Here is a 17868-nt window from a genome sequence, read left to right on the forward strand (position 1 = left end):
CACCAGGGACCCATAAATGATACTTGTTCTGGATAATGATTGGGTGTGGTGGGGTGAGAACCTTTTTTAAAATTTGCTTTTAATAGAAAAAGAATTCTGACTTGATAAAAATAAACAGGAAGTTTTGTTGTTGAAAGATGTTTCTTTTTTCCCTTTTGTGTCTTATACCATAATAATCTAATGTTATATGCAATTTTGTGGTACACACTGAATTTATTATAGGATGACATAATTTGGAGTCATCATAGAGCTTTTTATGACAGGCCTCTTAGTGGAGGAGGATAAGAATGTATAAATGTGAGAAAAGCAATAGGAATAATTCCAGAAGTTAGGGAATTTTGATCATTGGCTATCTTGATACAAATACGAATTCTAGCAAATAAATTATTAAATTCCTCAAGATGAGAGAGTGTGCTACTGAAGTCACATACTGGATTTTGGAAATAAGGAATTATGCTTCATGTTTTACTACTTTTATACAACAGAATATTTTGAAGTAAGTGTTGATGAACAGCATTCACCCTCTTTCCAGGGTAATATAGATGTGGAAGAATAAGTAGAAGCAAGATGAGGGACCACTTATTCCTGGTTTCCATCGTTGAAGATAGCAGGTGCTTTTGGACTCAGAAGAGGATAATCTGTTGATATAGAACTCAAGTCTCTGTATAATAATTGGACACCTTTAACATTTTTCAGTGTTTTTACAAGTTTCATGTGGACCTTACCATGGCTATATGATAATACACTGAAAACTCTCCCTTCTATATTCTCCTACCCCACTCAGTTCTTTTCCCCAGAGACAATGTAACTTCGTTGTATGTCCTTGGGAGGTTACTGTTACTTTAAATCTATATAGTCTCTATGCTGTGGAATTTGAAACATCAGGGCCACTGTACTGTATCATATTTTTTACTCTAATACTGTCCTAGTTATTTATTGCTGAGAAAAAAATGATCACAAAACTTAATGATTTAGAGCAATACCATTTTCTCTCTCATGGTTCTGGGAGTTGAGTGGGCTTTGTAGATGGTTTTCTGATCTCTCATGGGTTGCTGTTGGTACTGGGGCTAGAATCAGCTCAGCAGCTGTTGGCTGTTGGTTGGGGCCTCAGCTAGAACACCTACATGTGGTCCTTGCCACCTGGCTTGGGTTTCCTCACAGCATGATCGCTGGGTTCAAGAATGAGTGTCCCAAAAAGTAGCAGGTGAAGCTGGGTGACCTATCATGACCTAGCCCAAGAAGTCACATAGATAGCATCAATTATGTTATTGTCACAGGCTCACACAGATTCAAAAGAGTGTAGGTGTCATGTAAGAAGAATGTGGTGTAGGAAATGTTGTTGAAGCCATCTTGGAAAACAATCTGTCAAAGATCTATCCATATCATTTTAGGAAGGGCATTTCATTTATCTTGGCTGTAGCGGTATCTCATTGCATGGATCATATCAATGTTTAAATCATATCAATATTTAAATCGGTTCTTTAGTTTTGGATTTGCACATTATTTTATATTTTTGGCTGTTAACAGTAAGTGCAGTAAATAATTCATAGTCATTTCTCATATATCCCAAGTATTTCTATTATGTAAATTTCTAGAAGTTGATTGCCTTTGTTTGTCAAAGGTTACATACATTTGTAATTCTGGTAAAATTTTCCAGACAGCCCTTCAACAACAGTGTACAGAATGTCTGTTACTCTATTTTACTATCTCAAGGGACTTGTAGATTTTACTATTCTGCATTTTTTATTGTACTTTTTCCCATAATATGAGCAAGATCAAGAATCTTATTTTAGAGTCCATTGTGTTTCCTTTCTCTGTTAACTATAGCTCCATGATAGTCTGAATTCATTTGTAATAGTCATGCTATTATATACCATTTCATTTATTAATGGTAATTTCTCAATATCTCTGTGTTATATTCATATTTATTTTAGTAACTGGTAATTTCACATTCTTTAACTGTACTCATATTGTTGGACATTTAATGTTTGTATTTTTGTTTGCTGTTTCAGAAAATTATCTAATAGTGGCAATTTTCTGGGAATTTTTTTCCACTCTGGACTTATTTCTGTAAGATTTCTAGATGTGGTTACTGAACCAAAAGTAATTTTATCAAATGATGGTGGGATCAAAAGGATTTCAGTCTTCTCATTACTTTTTTCCTCCCTTGGAGATACTTCAGTTTTTTAAGTATTGCTTGGCTTACATAATTGTATTCTGGGATTGCATGTTCCCGTAACAGTTACTCTTGAGAGTTTAAGTCTTCCTTGTCTCTTCTCCCTTCTCTCTCGCTCGCTCGCTCTTTTTTTTTTTTTTTTTTTTTTTTTAAGATTTTATCTATTTGACAGAAGGAGCACGAGTAGGGGGAGCAGCAGGCCCCCAGTGGGTGGGTGGAGAGGCTGACATGGGGCTCAATCCCAGGACCCTGAGACATGACCTGAATTAAAGGCAGACACTCAACCAACTGAGCCACCCGGGCATCCTTCTTGTCCCTTCTTTAACTTGTCCTTTTCCATTCCTGTGTTCTAAAATTCTCATATATTAGCACTTTTAAGCTGACTTAGTGGATAGGTTTATTGCTAAGTATTAGTCATTTTCACAGCCGGTGATCCTTTAAAGATCTGGGCAGTTCTGTTTAGGAAGCATTAAGTGCTAGGTTCTTGAACCCAGTTGAGGTGTATCACTAAAGAGAAGGGTGGGGAGTGGGGTACAAGCTTTCCCCCTTTTCAAATAAGCATTTTCATTTTCTTTAGGTAAATACCCAGAGGTGGGGTTACTGAATTCTGTGTTAACTGTTTTTAGTATTTGTAATTTTTTTTTAATGTTTAATGTTTTCTGTAGTGTCTGTACCAGTTTACACTCCCACCAACAGTGCACTAGGAAGGCAGCTATGCTCACCACTATACCACCAACGCTGCATGACCAACAGTGCACTAGGATTGCCCTTTCCCCACATCCTTGCAAACATATTGTTTCTTAACTAGCCATTCAGACTGTGTGAGGTGATATTTCATTGTGGTTTTGAATTGCATTTCCCTGATGATGAGTGATGTCCAGCATCTTTTCATGTGTCCTTTAGCCATCTGTATGTCTTCTAAACATATTTAGGTCCTCTGTCCATTTTTTAATCAGATTATTTGGGTGTTGAGTTGTAGGAGTTCTTCATGTATTTTGGATATTAACCTCTCATTGAATATATCATTTGCAAATATTTGATCACATTCAGTAGGTTGCCTTTTCATTTTGTTGATGATTTCCTCTGCAGTACAAAAGCTTTTTTGTTTGATGTAGTCTGAATTGTTTATTTTTGCTTCCTCTAGAGTTTTTAACTGACTTGTCTACACTAATTTCCAGCAGTTTGTTGATTACAGTTCAGGTTTTCCTCAGCCTTCTGATCTGAAATGTGTCCTTACCATATCCACTTTTCTAATTTTGGGAGCAGTAGATTGCCCTGTGACCTCACTTTTCTTACAGATGTAAGAAGAGTTGTTGAGTTTTCAGTTTGTTCATCTTCTTGCATGTTAGGATAGGGTGGTGACTTCTAAGCTGCATACATGCAGAATCAGAAATCAGAAGTCATCTTTTCCTTGAATTTTATGGGAATTTAATAAAGTATTATTTAAACTATTTAGTAAAATATCTACTGTCCACAGATAAAATGTCTCATAAAAAAATAGTCTCTCATATTCACACATATCCTGTAAAGCTAAGGTAATTTTATTAACTTTTTCTCTGTTCTTTGGAGAGCATTTGTCTGATACTATTTAATAACTTTTATTTATTTATTTATTTGACAGACAGATCAAAAGTAGGCAGAGAGGCAGGCAGAGAGAGAGGAAGGGAAGCAGGGTCCCTGATGAGCAGAGAGCCGGATGCAGGGCTCGATCCCAGGACCTGTGCCTAAGGCAGAGGCCTTAACCCACTGAGCCACCCAGGTGCTCCTAATAACTTCTAACAGCCTCTCCCATTTCTCCCATCTCTTTGCCTTTCCTCTTTGTAATGCAATCATTCTGCTTCCAATTTATTATTTGATGCATCATTGTCATGTAAATCCAGTCTATTGAGTAAAGATTTTAAAAGGTTTGGGCCCTTGGTGGGGCAAGCACAGGCTCTTAGTCTTAAGATTCAGATCCTGGTTTTATCAGTTCATTCTAGGGTATTCAGGTTTGGGGCACAAACTTAATATTAATTAAACTCAAACTCTTAAGACTAATTTTTTTAAAATGTGCATTAGTTTAGTATCAGAAATACTAGTGTAATGTTTGACAGGTGAGGTGTGACTACTTTATGTCCTGGTTAGTGGATTCCCTTAGGATAGTCAGACATCCTTTAATATTTTCCAAGGTTGCAATTCATTTGGCAACATCTAAGTTACCTTTAGATATTGCTAAATGATTTCTGTTGTAAAGTATGCATAATATAAAATTTACAGTTTAAACATAATTTTAAGTGTACAGTTCTGTGGCATTAAGTACATTAACTTTGTATAGCCATCAACACTCCCTGTCTTCAGAACTTTTTCTTCTTCCCCCAACTGAAACTCTTGTTTATTAAACAATAACTTAACCATTCTTCCCCACTTCTGTCCATAGCAAATACCATTTCTACTTTCCATCTATGAATTTCACTGCTCTAGGAATCTCCTGTAAGGGAAATTATACAGTATTTATCTGTAATTGGCTTATTTCACTTAGCATGTCATCAAGGTTCATCCATGTTCTCATGTGTCAGGATTTCCTTTTTAAGGCAAAATAATGATCTGTCACGTGTAATACCACAATTTGCTTATCTTACATTGATACTTAATTTTGGATTCTTGGGTTTCTTCCACCTCCTGGTTCTTCTAATGCTGCTGTGAACATTCTTTTGGGTGTATAGCAGAAGTGTAATTGCTGTGTCATATGGTGATTCTGTTTGATATTTTTCAAGAATCTCTACCATTTTCCCTTGCAGTACACTATTTTATATTCCCATCTGTGCACAAGGGTTCCAGTTTCTCCATATCCTTGCCAACTCTTGATTTCAGTTGTTTGTGTTAATAGCTGTCCTAATGGGTGTGAAGTGGTATCTCATTGTGGAATTTTCATTTTTCTCCTGACAGTGATGTTAAGCATCTTTGCTTTTTGCTCATTTGTATATCTTCTTTGGACAAAAGTCTGTTAAATTTCTTTGCTTATTTTTAATTGTGTTGTGTGGATGTTTCATGTTGCTGAATTGTAGGAATTTTTAAATACATTCTAGATATTAATCTCTTACCAGATGCGCATTGATAATTTTAAGAATGAATCCCATGCAGTTAGTATTTATCACCCTTCTCTTACATTAATTGAACTGTAACTCTTTCCTGAATGTATGGTTTTGCTGCCATAGTCAACTTGGGTATTCTTCACTATGCACATATGATTTTAATGGGAAGTAAAAATGGGCAGTTTTTTTATTTTGACTGCTGTCAGCTCTAGAATATCCATATTTTCTTCTCTCTCTATAATTTTATATGAAGTCAGTGCTCATCTGAGAAAATCCATTGTATTAGATAACTGCTATGGATATTTCCCAAAGCCAGTTTCTACCCTGATAATTTTGGTACCTGGTTCTTGATGCTACTTGGTCAATTCCTGCCATCCTTTTCCCTGATTGGTTATTCATCTTGAAGTTCGGTCCAGATCCAGTGAACTCAGTTATTAAATTCCTTGTCTCTAAAAACCTTTGTTTCTCCTGTAAATCACTTCCAAACAGTCTCTCTAATTTGGATTTTATGATCTGCTTCTGAAAAACTGAACCAAGGCCCTGCTCTTCTCTGGCAGTTACAGTCTTACCTTTCAGTTTTAAAAGGCCACAAATCTACTGCTTCTCGAAGTATTACATACGGGAGAACATTCGATCATGATCCTACTATGAGGACACTACTGTTTTTTTAATTTCTTCTGTGCTTTTTTTTTTTTTAAAGATTTCATTTATTTATTTGATAGAGATCACAAGTAGGCAGAGAGGCAGGCAGAGAGAGGGGGGGAAGCAGGCTCCCTGCTGAGCAGAAAGTCCGATGAGGGGCTCCATCCCAGGACCCTGGGATCATGACCTCTGAGCTGAAGGCAGAGGCTCTAACCCACTGAGCCACCCAGGTGCCCCTTTCTGTGCTTTTCTGGTCATGATTTTACATAGATGTACCATATCTCTATCAGGAAATTATATATTTTTTAAATTAATTAATTTTTTTTCTTTTTTACTTAAAAAAGAGGTCATTTTATATTTTATAAAATATAAAAGAGGTCATTTTATATTTTACTTAAAAAAGAGGCCATTAAACAGGTCATTTTATAACCATTTTTTAATTTAATTGCTACTTAATATACCTACCAAGACACCGGTATCTTTTTATTTATACACTTAGGTTGCTTCTACTTGTTAAATACAAAAATTCTTTAAGCATAAAGATTTGTTCTCCCTACTCTCCTGCTCCCCGTACCATCTTTTGGAGATTCCATGAGATGTCAGATTAACAAGTTTGAGCATTTTTATAGTTTTGCTACGTGTTGGCAAAATTGTTTTCAAAACTACACAGTGTCACCAGCAATATGTTTGTGCCACACTTTTTTTTTCCTTTTTGCTAAGATAGGAGGTAAAAAAATGGCCTTTTTTTTTTTAAGATTTTATTTTTATTTATTTGACAGACACATCACAAGTAGGCAGAGAGGTAGGTAGGGGTGGGAGGGGAAGCAGGCTCCCTGGGACCATGACCTGAGCCAAAAGCAGAGGCTTTAACCACTGAGCCACCCAGGCACCCCATAAAAAATGGCCTTTTTCTTTTCAACTTTTTGCTTTAGGAATGATTTTCTGTATTACTAGTGATGTTGACTTTTTATGTTCTATTCCTTTTGCAAATTTTCTTTACACTTTTGTCCTTGATGCTTTTGTAGTTTTTCTTAAGATTTATATGAGCTCTCTATATATTAAAATTTAATCTCTTAGTATCCACTGTAGAAATTTTCCTAAAATGTCTTCACTCCTGTGTTTGGAGTAATGATACATGTTTGCAAACAAAGTCTCAATTTTTTTATGTAATGAAACAGTCTCATAGGATAGTCAGTTCTAAGAAGGTATTCTTAAGAAATTCGAAAAGAAGTTGGGGTGGTATTGGTTCCTTGATTTTTCTCTTTTAAGCCCTTCTATTTACTTCTTGTAGACTCATTTTAGTTGTTAGGTTAAACTTTTTTTTCTTAGTTGTTCACCTTTTGTATATTTTTTTCTCTGGTCCAGTATATTGCAGTGTCTTTCTTACTTAGTATTTATGAAGGTCTTACGCATTACAGGCCTTTGGTATTTGCAGATTTAACATTTACAGTTTCAGCTGTTACCAGCTGACTACAAGGTCTATGATTTGCTAATTTGTAGTTTTGCTGAGACTGAAATATTACTTGCTTGCTGCCAGCCTTTCCATTAGGAAGTGATCATGTAGCTGATCATGTAGCTGGCCTATTAGAGAGGCCAGCACCCGCATCTCAACGCAGCTTTGTTTTTCTCTACTTGGCGTTGCGCACGCAGTAACTCTCAAAGTGATAAAAGCTGTTTCTTTGTGAAATATGGGCCCGAAAAGAAAACCAACTGCTAGTGCTGGTGATGAAGTGAAGAGAAAATGAAGAGGTCTAAGAAAGTGGTGGTTCTTAGCCAGAAAATAGACGTTTTGGATAAATTAAAGTGGTTGTGCAGATTCAGGTAAGTTTGTGGTGGTTAATGTTAAAACAGTACTGATGTAGTAGTTTATATTTTGAGTGTCAGAATTTATTTTTATAACCTTATAAATGACTAGCAGTATAATTTTAGAAGCATTGAATTTCAAGATGTCAGCTATACTGCACTGACTTTTATGGGGGAAGTATTTGAAAATTTGAGATCTTTAAGGAATCATGATGGTCTTGCCGTATATAGCATCAGTAATAATACTGGATTATCCCACAACAGACAATATTTCTGTTCTTGTGGCCCTACAGCACTTTTAATTGTTTTAATGTGTTTTTGATGCACCCTAAGACCCATTCCCCTGGCTGCTAAATACTGGTCCTTTTCTCCTCCTCCAACCTTATGCTCTGTTTATCATACCATATGAATAAAACTATGGTATTACCAAGTTAAAAAAGATCTTGATGGTATTTTGTTTGAGATTGTGTTAGTTACATAATGACTTGAGTAGAGGCCTTTGGAAATGTCATTTTTTTTTTCCCATTTGGAAACTGTCTATTCAAATGTTATCTAAGATACCCCCCAAATAATGCCACATATCTTTTGTGAACTTCATTTAGTGAACGTTTTGAATAGTTTTATGACCTGGGATTTTTATTAGATGTTGCGTATGAAGAATAGCTAACAATAATTTCTCAAGAAACTCCCAGTCTAGAAGAAAAAGATTATATAAATCAGTGATTACAAAAACTGTGAAAATATTCATTGCACAGAGATGGTAGCTATAAAATCGGGTGTGATAAAGAATGCTTTCTAAGAGTTGAGTGAATTGATTATTCTTGTTCTTTGTTAGTATGACTGGGATTCGTTCTTCCAGCATAACACTGAAAACCTGGTTATTGCAGCGTGTTTTAAGGATGTTGACTTTAATCAATTCTGGTCAATTTAAAGAACTCATTATCTGCACTTTTTTAGCTGATGCCTTTGCATTTTCTAGTCAGTCTTGCCTCTTACAAGTAATATCTCTTTTCAAAAATCTGTCTAAGGATATTTGAAATAATGAAAAATAATGCTGATAGTGGACAGTCTTACTTGTTTCTAGATTTAGACTGCTTAACAGCTGTACTATTATCAAAATGCTAATTTCAGGCTTACAGGTAGAATGAATACTTGATAAACTTTAAGGAAGATTCCTACATGTATATTAGGAATGGATATTGCCTCAGATGCTTTTTTGTAATTTATTTAAATACATGATTTTTCATTTTTAGCCTGTTGGTGTGATAGCTTTGTGTTTCTGAATCTTACTTGGTCATAGCTGTTGTTCTTTTAATGTATTTGTGGAAATTTCTTTGCCTGTATTTTACTTGTCATTTTTGTATATACATTTATAAAAAAGACTGGTAACCTTTTGTGATATCTTTTGTGTTTGAGAATCAGATTATATTTCCTTTGAGTCAGTATAACTAGTAGTTATGTTTCTGAACCTAAAGTTGATTTATGTAAGTGTAAATGAATGTTTTTTACTAGTGTATTTTGTGGTCATAGAAAACAAAGTCTGAATGCAAATTGTAATCCAGGTTTTTTTTTTTTTTTAAGGTGCATCAAACTGTACTTGAGAAATGGCTTATGATGTGATCCATTTTTTTCCTTTTCATTTTATGGAAGAAGTACTGTTTTAGAGGTTTAATTTAAAGGGTTTAAGAATTTTTTTTTGACTGCAGGAGAACCTTTCATGACTGAAAAAGTGACATAGTCCTTTTTTGGAATTATTTACCATAAATACAGGATTTAAGAAAATAGATATTTCTTAACTTTGTATGTTAAAAAGTTCAATGAATTCAAATACATTTTAATTATGTCTAGCCACTTCTGAGAATTCACAGAGCTATTAATTAGAATCTGCTTAAAATAAAGACATTTCCAATTAAGATGTTTGCAAAACTGAGGTTATATTTGCTAATATAAAGCCAACAACCATGGTGATAAAAATACTGTGGAAAATAAATGTTATATTTAATGTAAGAGATACCTAATTAGGGTGTCCGGGTGGCTCAGTTGGTTAAGCAACTGCCTTTAGCTCAGGTCAGAATCCCAGAGTCTTAGGATCAAGTCCACCATCGTGCTCCCAGCTCCACAGGGAGTCTGCTTCTCCCTCTGGCCTTCTCCCCTTTCATTCTCTCTCTTCACTGGCTGTCTCTCAAATAAATAAAATCTTAAATATATATATATATATATATATATATCTAATTAGACTTGGCTTATTCAGCAGTTTTGATATTAACTAGTGAATCGCTTATGAAATATTGACATCACTAGATAAACTATAGTTTACAGAAATGGATCATAATTCTCTTGCATGATAGGACAGAGTTTCAGAAAAACAAAATTTATAACTTTAATTCCATGCCAGTTTGGGAGAATGACTTGAACATCACACTCTTAAACTAACGTAAAAAGTAAAAGTAAAGTAAAAAAGTAAAAAGGAGGGGCATACTAACATGATGAATGATAGAGCAGCAGAGGGTTAACTACCAAAGTTAATGAAGGAAAAGAACTAAGGTGTCAGTGTGCTGTTAAAAATAGCTACATGTTGTAGGTCTTGTTCCTAAGTATCTTTTAGTGCAGCTAACAACACTTAGAAACTTAGTCTAACAGTTGGTATTTTAAAGTTCAGGTCTATTGATTAAATTGATGGATTTTCATTTTTTGTAAATATCCATTACATTGTTTTTCCTGATGTTTATTTTTAAAACTAAGAGGATCATAATGGACATTTTACTTCATACTATTGTCAACAAGCAGTTCAGAGAATAAGTGATACCATAATTTGTAAGATTGGACAACTTCTTAACCCTAAAAGCAAAAATATCACTATAAAGTAATACTTTCTTGGGGTGTCGGGCTGGCTGAGTCGGTAGAGCTTGTGCCTTTTGATCTTGGGTTTGTTAAAATCTGAGAAAAGAACTAATGAAAAAGCACAAATGCAAAAAAATCTGTACAAGGATTGAAACAGCTAGGAGATAATAACAGTGTATTTAACACATTAAGTCTAGATTGAGATTATAGCAATTATAAAAAAGTGTTTTGAGGGGAAAATATTATAACAAAAAATATTTAGTGTTACAGGCATGGGACTAAATTCCCAGAGTATGCCAATAACTACTAGGAGAAGGGAGCAGGGGGCATTGTGTTGACAGTGTAGATGATAGTTATATAGGTATGCCAATCCTTTCTCTGTGTGTCCTCCCCCCTCCATGCAGTTTTTCAAGAATATCTATACATATATATATTTTTTAATTGTTTTTAATTAAAATTTTTTAAGTTTACAATGTGTAAAACAATTTGAGAAATGTTTATTAAACTTATTTACTATTATAATAACTTTTCAGAATTTATTTATTTATTTATTTATTTTTTTAAAGATTTTATTTATTTATTTGTCAGAGAGAGAGAGGGAGAGAGAGCGAGCACAGGCAGACAGAATGGCAGGCAGAGGCAGAGGGAGAAGCAGGCTCCCTGATGAGCAAGGAGCCCGATGTGGGACTCGATCCCAGGACGCTGGGATCATGACCTGAGCCGAAGGCAGCTGCTTAACCAACTGAGCCACCCAGGCGTCCCAACTTTTCAGAATTTAGAAAAATCTTTGAATCTGGGATTTTACTATGAAAGTCTTACATCAGCATATATGTGTACCAAACTTTGAGGCCCAGATCTTGCAAGTATCTAAAGCCACTATTAACTGTGCTATGCAATATATCATGTTTCCAGGTGTTCTCTATATTATGAAAATATTAGGGTAAGAACGATAAACTTATTCCAGACATTTTCTTCTTTCAGCTGCTTTTCTAACCCAGACTGTGTGTCTTGATGACACAACAGTAAAGTTTGAAATATGGGATACAGCTGGTCAAGAACGATACCATAGCCTAGCACCAATGTACTACAGAGGAGCACAAGCAGCCATAGTTGTATATGATATCACAAACGAGGTAAGTAGAAATGTATCCAACAATGAGAATAGTTTACAAATACATTTTTGGTATTCAGAATTTTGATTCAAGATTTTTTAAAATCATTTTTTTTTTTTCAGCATAACAGTATTCATTATTTTTGCACCACATCCAGTGCTCCATGCAATCCGTGCCCTCTACAATACCCACCACCTGGTGCCCCCAACCTCCCACCCCCCACCCCTTCAAAATTCTCAGATCGTTTTTCAGAGTCCATAGTCTCTCATGGTTCACCTCCCCTTCCAATTGCCCTCAACTCCCTTCTCCTCTCCATCTCCCCTTGTCCTCCATGCTATTTGTTATGCTCCACAAATAAGTGAAACCATATGATAATTGACTCTCTCTGCTTGACTTATTTCACTCAGCATAATCTCTTCCAGTCCCGTCCATGTTGCTACAAAACTTGGGTATCCATCCTTTTTTCTTTTTCTTTTTTTTTTTTTTTTTTTTACAGCTTTATAAACATATATTTTTATCCCCAGGGGTACAGGTGTGCGAATCACCAGGTTTACACACTTCACAGCACTCACCATAGCACATACCCTCCCCAATATCCATAACCCCACCCCCCTCTCCCAACCCCCTCCCCCCATCAACCCTCAGTTTGTTTTGTGAGATTAAAAAAATCATTTTTTTTTTTTGATAGCCAGTCATGACATTTCTGCCAAAGCTTTTAGGAGTTAGAAGAGCTGATTTTTAAGAAAAGAGAGATTAAAGTGTCACAAATAATATAATAGTCCTAAGAATTTCTTTCCAAGAGTCACATTGAAGAGTCTTCAAAGCCTTGTGTTACAAAAGCTCCCTAACCATTTTTTGAGCATGTGCCAAATAGCTGTTTCTTTGTTTCTCAGGAGTCCTTTGCCAGAGCCAAAAACTGGGTTAAAGAACTTCAGAGGCAAGCCAGTCCTAACATTGTAATAGCTTTATCAGGAAACAAGGCTGACCTTGCAAATAAAAGAGCTGTCGATTTCCAGGTATGTTTGAAAGCACATGTGTATTGTAAATTTTTCTTCTGTGTCCACATATGAATTAAATTTATAATTTTAAAACCATGCAAATAATAGAAAACAATTTTTATTTTATTTATTTTTTTTTTAAAGATTTTTATTTATTTATTTGACAGAGATCACAGGCAGAGAGGCAGGCAGAGAGAGAGAGAGAGAGAGAAAGCAGGCTCCCTGCTGAGCAGAGAGCCCGATGTGGGGCTCGATCCCAGGACCCTGGGATCATGATCTGAGCCGAAGGCAGAGGCTTTAACCCTCTGAGCCACCCAGGCGCCCCTAGAAAACAATTTTTAAAGCAAATGTAGATCTACTATATGTAATATAATGCTTCACATGATAAGTCTGAATTTTTAGATGTCCTGACACATTGTAATATATAAATTGGTTCAAAGATTTTGTTGCCCAGGGTTCCTGGGTGGTTTGGTCAGTTAAGCATCTGACTTGTGATTTTGGATCAGGTCATGATCTCACAGTCATGAGATCAAGCCCTACATCAGGCTCTGCGCTGGGTGTAGAGTCTGCTTGAGACTCTCTCTCCCTCTCTCCCCCTCCCTACGTCTCTTAAATTAAAAAATTTTGTTGATCTAAACAATTACAAAAGAAGTAATTGTTGACAAATAATGCAGAAATATATAAAGCAAAAGGTGATCACCTTTTACCTAATCCCTCCACCCCCACACATACCTTGATATCTTTCCTAACCTTTTTTATTTACCTGCCAGTATTTATTTCAGCACACATAAACATACCAACATACACATATACATACAGCTTACACTTACGTGGTTTTTAAATTTTTTTGTTTTGTTTTTGTTTTTTTTTTTTAATTTTATTTATTTGACAGAGACCGTGAGAGAGGGAACATAAACAGGGAGAGTGGGGGAGGGAGAGGCAGGCTTCCCACTGAGGAGGGAGCCTGTCATGAGGCTCGGTCCCAGGACCCTGGGATCATGAGATGCCCCTCACTTACATGGTTCTTAAAAGGGCCTTCAAAAGGGTGCCTGGGTGGCTCAGTTGCCTAAGCCTCTGCCTTCGGATCTGGTCATGATCTCAGGGTCCTGGGACTGAGGCCCACATTGGGCTCCCTGCTCTGCAGGGAACCTCTCTCTTCTCTTTGTCTCTTTCTCTCTCTCTCCCTCTCCCCCTGTGCCCTTCTCCCCTGCTCATGCTCTCACTGTCTCCCTCAAAATGAATAAAAAAAAAAAACAAAAAACTTCAATAAACCAACAAAAAAGATCCTTCAATAACAAAGGCTAAAAAAATTCCATTTTATATGTTATTTAATATAGCTAATTAAGAATGGTCCCTGCTACAAGACAAAGTACAATTAAAAACAAATGTCTCTAGTTAGACATTTTTAAACTTTCTCTTTTCTCTTCCCTTTCAGCTTCTCTGTCAGAAAAGTTTGTTGTGGTCATTTTATTTTATCTTACTTTATTTTTTTAAAAGATTTTATTTATTTATTTGACAGAAACAGAGATCACAAATAGGCAGAGAGGCAGGCAGAGAGAGAGGGGGGGAAGCAGGCTCCACGCTGAGCAGAGAGCCCGATGTAGGGCTCGATCCCAGGACCCAGATATCATGACCTGAGCCGAAAGCAGAGGCCTAACCCACTGAGCCTCCCAGGCTCCCTGTTGTGGTCATTTTATATATATAATATGAATGATGGGAAAATTGTCTTTGATGATGGCTGTTGATGGAGTACATGGGCTGAGAAAGGGAACTAATATTTCTTGGCACCAGTAGGTAGTAAGCCGAGCATGTTGCACATGTGATTTTATTTAATTCTGGTTACAATCATGTGAGGTATAATACCTATTCTTTCTAAGTTGGTTACATCATAGAGGGGGAGATAGAACAGTTAAGTTATAGTCAGAAGTGGCCTTCTCATATAACAGTTCAAAGGAAACTCATCTTTTTCATTAAATGGGAAAGGTAATTGGTTGCTCTTCACAACAACTTGAGGATCAAGGCAATAATACGTGTAAATTGTAAAGCATGACAAAAATACGGAGTAGTAATATTTTTAAAGGAATGATTTGTGACGTATTCAAAATTAAAGTATAGCCAGCCATTTAGTGATTGAGGCCAGTATTAGATACTTGGATTCCCTTTGATTTCATTGCAAATGATAAGCATAAATAATATGTGCCATAGAGATTGAAGAAAAAAATTTTTTTAAGATTTATTTATTTATTTATTTGACAAACAGAGATCATAAGTAGGCAAAGAGGCAGGCAGAGAGAGGGGGGGAAGCAGGCTCCCCGCCAAGCAGAGAGCCTGATGCGGAACTCGATCCCAGGACCCTGGGACCATGACCTGAGCCAAAGGCAGAGGCTTTAACCTACTGAGCCCCCCAGGGGCCCCCAGGAGATTGAAGAAAATTTTAATTTTCCACCCTCTGGAACTTACCATTTGAAATCAAATTTAATGTGAGACCAGAAGAATCAGAATGGGATAATGCAAGAAGTTAAGGCAAAAGAAATTTGAAAAGGTACATACAGGGCGCCTGGGTGGCTCAGTGGGTTAAGCCGCTGCCTTCGGCTCAGGTCGTGATCTCAGGGTCCTGGGATCGAGTCCCGCATCGGGTTCTCTGCTCGGCAGAGATCCTGCTTCCCTCTCTCTCTCTCTGCCTGCCTCTCCATCTACTTGTGATCTCTCTCTGTCAAATAAATAAATAAAATCTTTAAAAAAAAAAAAAAGAAAAGAAAAAAGAAAAGGTACATACAGGAGTTCCCTTACCTCTTTTACATAGTTGCTTGTTACATAGTTGCTGATTATAGGTAATCAAGTTGGAGTAGTAATAAAGAAGCTTCTTATTCTTTAACAAAAATAAGTCAGGTATGTGCAAAGGATGTATATAATTTTTTTTTGTTTGTTCTGTAAACAGGAAGCACAGTCCTATGCAGATGACAACAGTTTATTATTCATGGAGACGTCAGCCAAAACATCGATGAATGTAAATGAAATATTCATGGCAATAGGTAAGTTTTTTTCCAAGCAGTAGATGTAAGCAAGTTACATTGTGGCGTACTTGGTTTAACTGTCTTCTTTTTAAAAACTCTTGATTGGGACACCTGGATGGCTCAGTTGGTTAAGTATCTGCCTTTGGCTTAGGTCATGATCCCAGGGTTCTGGGATTGATCAAGTCCTGCATCGGGAAATTGTCTACATTGGTGGCTCTTGCATTTTATTGTCTATGCACTATTCATGCACCAAGCACTCTTCTCATTCCAAAACATTTTTATTAACAGGGGTGCCCACAGACTTATGCCCAAGAAAGAAATATTCCTTTTATTGAAGTCATGCAAATTAACCAAGTAACAGCTGGTTCAGAGGCTGAATTGCTACAAATACTGTCAGAATATCTTCCACTAAGTGAGAGAAATTAATGGTAGCCCATTTAGGCTCAATAGGAAAAAAACTTAACTGTTGGAGAGTAAAATATTTTACTGAAAAGCTCAGGCTCAAAGTTTATTAGGGAAATAATTGTGAAGGATTGTGTGACATTACGCTCTTTTTATAAATAGAACATAAGATTACACCCAGAAATCACATCTGAAAAGCTAGTAACAGAAATCAAGAAAATAATAGGTCCATCAAATCAGGCTGAACTTTTAAACTTTTCTAATGGTATTAAGACACCACCAGATGGGCTTGCTTGCTTGTTTTTTTATTTTTAAGTAATCTGTGCCCAGTGTGGGACTTGAACTCATGACCCCAAGTTCAAGAGTCACATGTTACACTGAGCCAGCCAGGCACCCCCTTTTGGACTTTATTTAATTTGTACTTTTTATTCAGATGTGCTAATATATTTTTCCAGTCACAAAGTAACCTATGTATTAGAACTTCGTTATTTTCCTGAAATTACAATGTTTCTTTCCTTTAAAGAAATACCAAGCATTAAATTGAATTGTGGCCTATTTCGTTTACCAGATTAGTAACTTAGATCACACAGTACACTGGTTATTTTCACTCTTGATGACTTCCTATAGGGAGTAGTTATTTAGTGGGAAAAAGTCTACAATAAATTTATCATCTGCTTTCAATGTGGTAAGATTTTGCTTACATGGCTTTCATTGTACGTCTTCATGAACTTGATCTGGGATTTTTTAGCTTCTTAAAATCCTAATTTAGGGGCAAATTGGTAAACTCCAGTTTCCATATACCAAACAAATATTATCACCTTTACTATAGTAATACAATAAGTAATAATAAGTAATAATAAGATGTGAGACAGAAGACTGCTTCTGAGACCTCTAAGTTATGTTTTATTTTATCTTCTCACAGTAAAAGTTGACCAGTAGAAGATTAAAAGTTTCTCATTCTACTTTATTTCCTTCAACCTTGTAATTTCAGATCTAATTACAGAAAGCTCATTGAAAAGTATGGTAAAGGGAGAAATCTCAGTTCAAAATCTAAGAGTATTAATTATAATAAAGTTTATAAATGCTAGTTTACTCTTTGTCCCTACAAGCCTTTGTTTGAAAATATATTTCACTGGAAATTTGCCATTTTATTATCATTTACCCTACCATCCCTAGCACCGTTTCTAGAGAATTAGCCCAAGGTGAAGGCTTTTCTTCCAAAATTTCCATTGATTCTTAAGATGATTAATGTTGATGTGAAATATTAAAACAAATAAAAGATCCAAAATGCAACTGAGCGTTTAGATACTGAAGTAGAGCATGTTCAACTTTTGGGTAACCGGAGCCATGGCTAAGGTAAAGCTAGAATTCAACCATAGTAGTCTCTGCCCAGGGTTGATAAGACCAGTATTTTTAGTCACCTTTATAATTGGTACTCCTAGAGATAGTTAATATTCAGTGAATGCAGCACATGAAGAATCTTTGGGATTCAAGCAGACTACATCTAACAGGTATGTTTTTAAATCAGTGGGATCCAGGCTCCAGAGAACAGCCATTAGCTATATAGAGCTTAGCGGAGCTAAAACTATAACTGCTTGTTGAGGACTTTATCCAGACGTGGCAAGCCAGGATCATGCAGCCCAGAATTGGTAAAGTTTTTTGAGGTAGACCATTTAGAATCAAGTCTGCTTAGAGTAGGCAGAGCTACTGGTGAAAAAGTATTTATGTAGCAGTCCAGAGACCATTGATATAAGCTAAGATTCTTTATAAACATTGGCTGGCCATCATCTTTATTGACTTAGATTTTCT

General features: G+C 36.0%; 1 protein-coding gene across 1 annotated transcript in view; it reads left to right on the forward strand.

Moving 5' to 3' along the window:
• RAB5A (RAB5A, member RAS oncogene family) overlaps window positions 1-17868 on the forward strand; it is a 31130-nt gene that overhangs the window by 11464 nt on the left and 1798 nt on the right. Inside the window, exons 3-5 of the mRNA XM_047737809.1 lie at window positions 11515-11666; window positions 12539-12661; window positions 15582-15675. Of these exons, the coding sequence (XP_047593765.1) occupies window positions 11515-11666; window positions 12539-12661; window positions 15582-15675 (369 nt within the window). The remainder of the gene's footprint in view (window positions 1-11514; window positions 11667-12538; window positions 12662-15581; window positions 15676-17868) is intronic.

The sequence above is a fragment of the Lutra lutra genome, chromosome 1, assembly GCF_902655055.1.
Source record: "Lutra lutra chromosome 1, mLutLut1.2, whole genome shotgun sequence".
NCBI classification, from domain to species: Eukaryota; Metazoa; Chordata; class Mammalia; order Carnivora; family Mustelidae; genus Lutra; species Lutra lutra.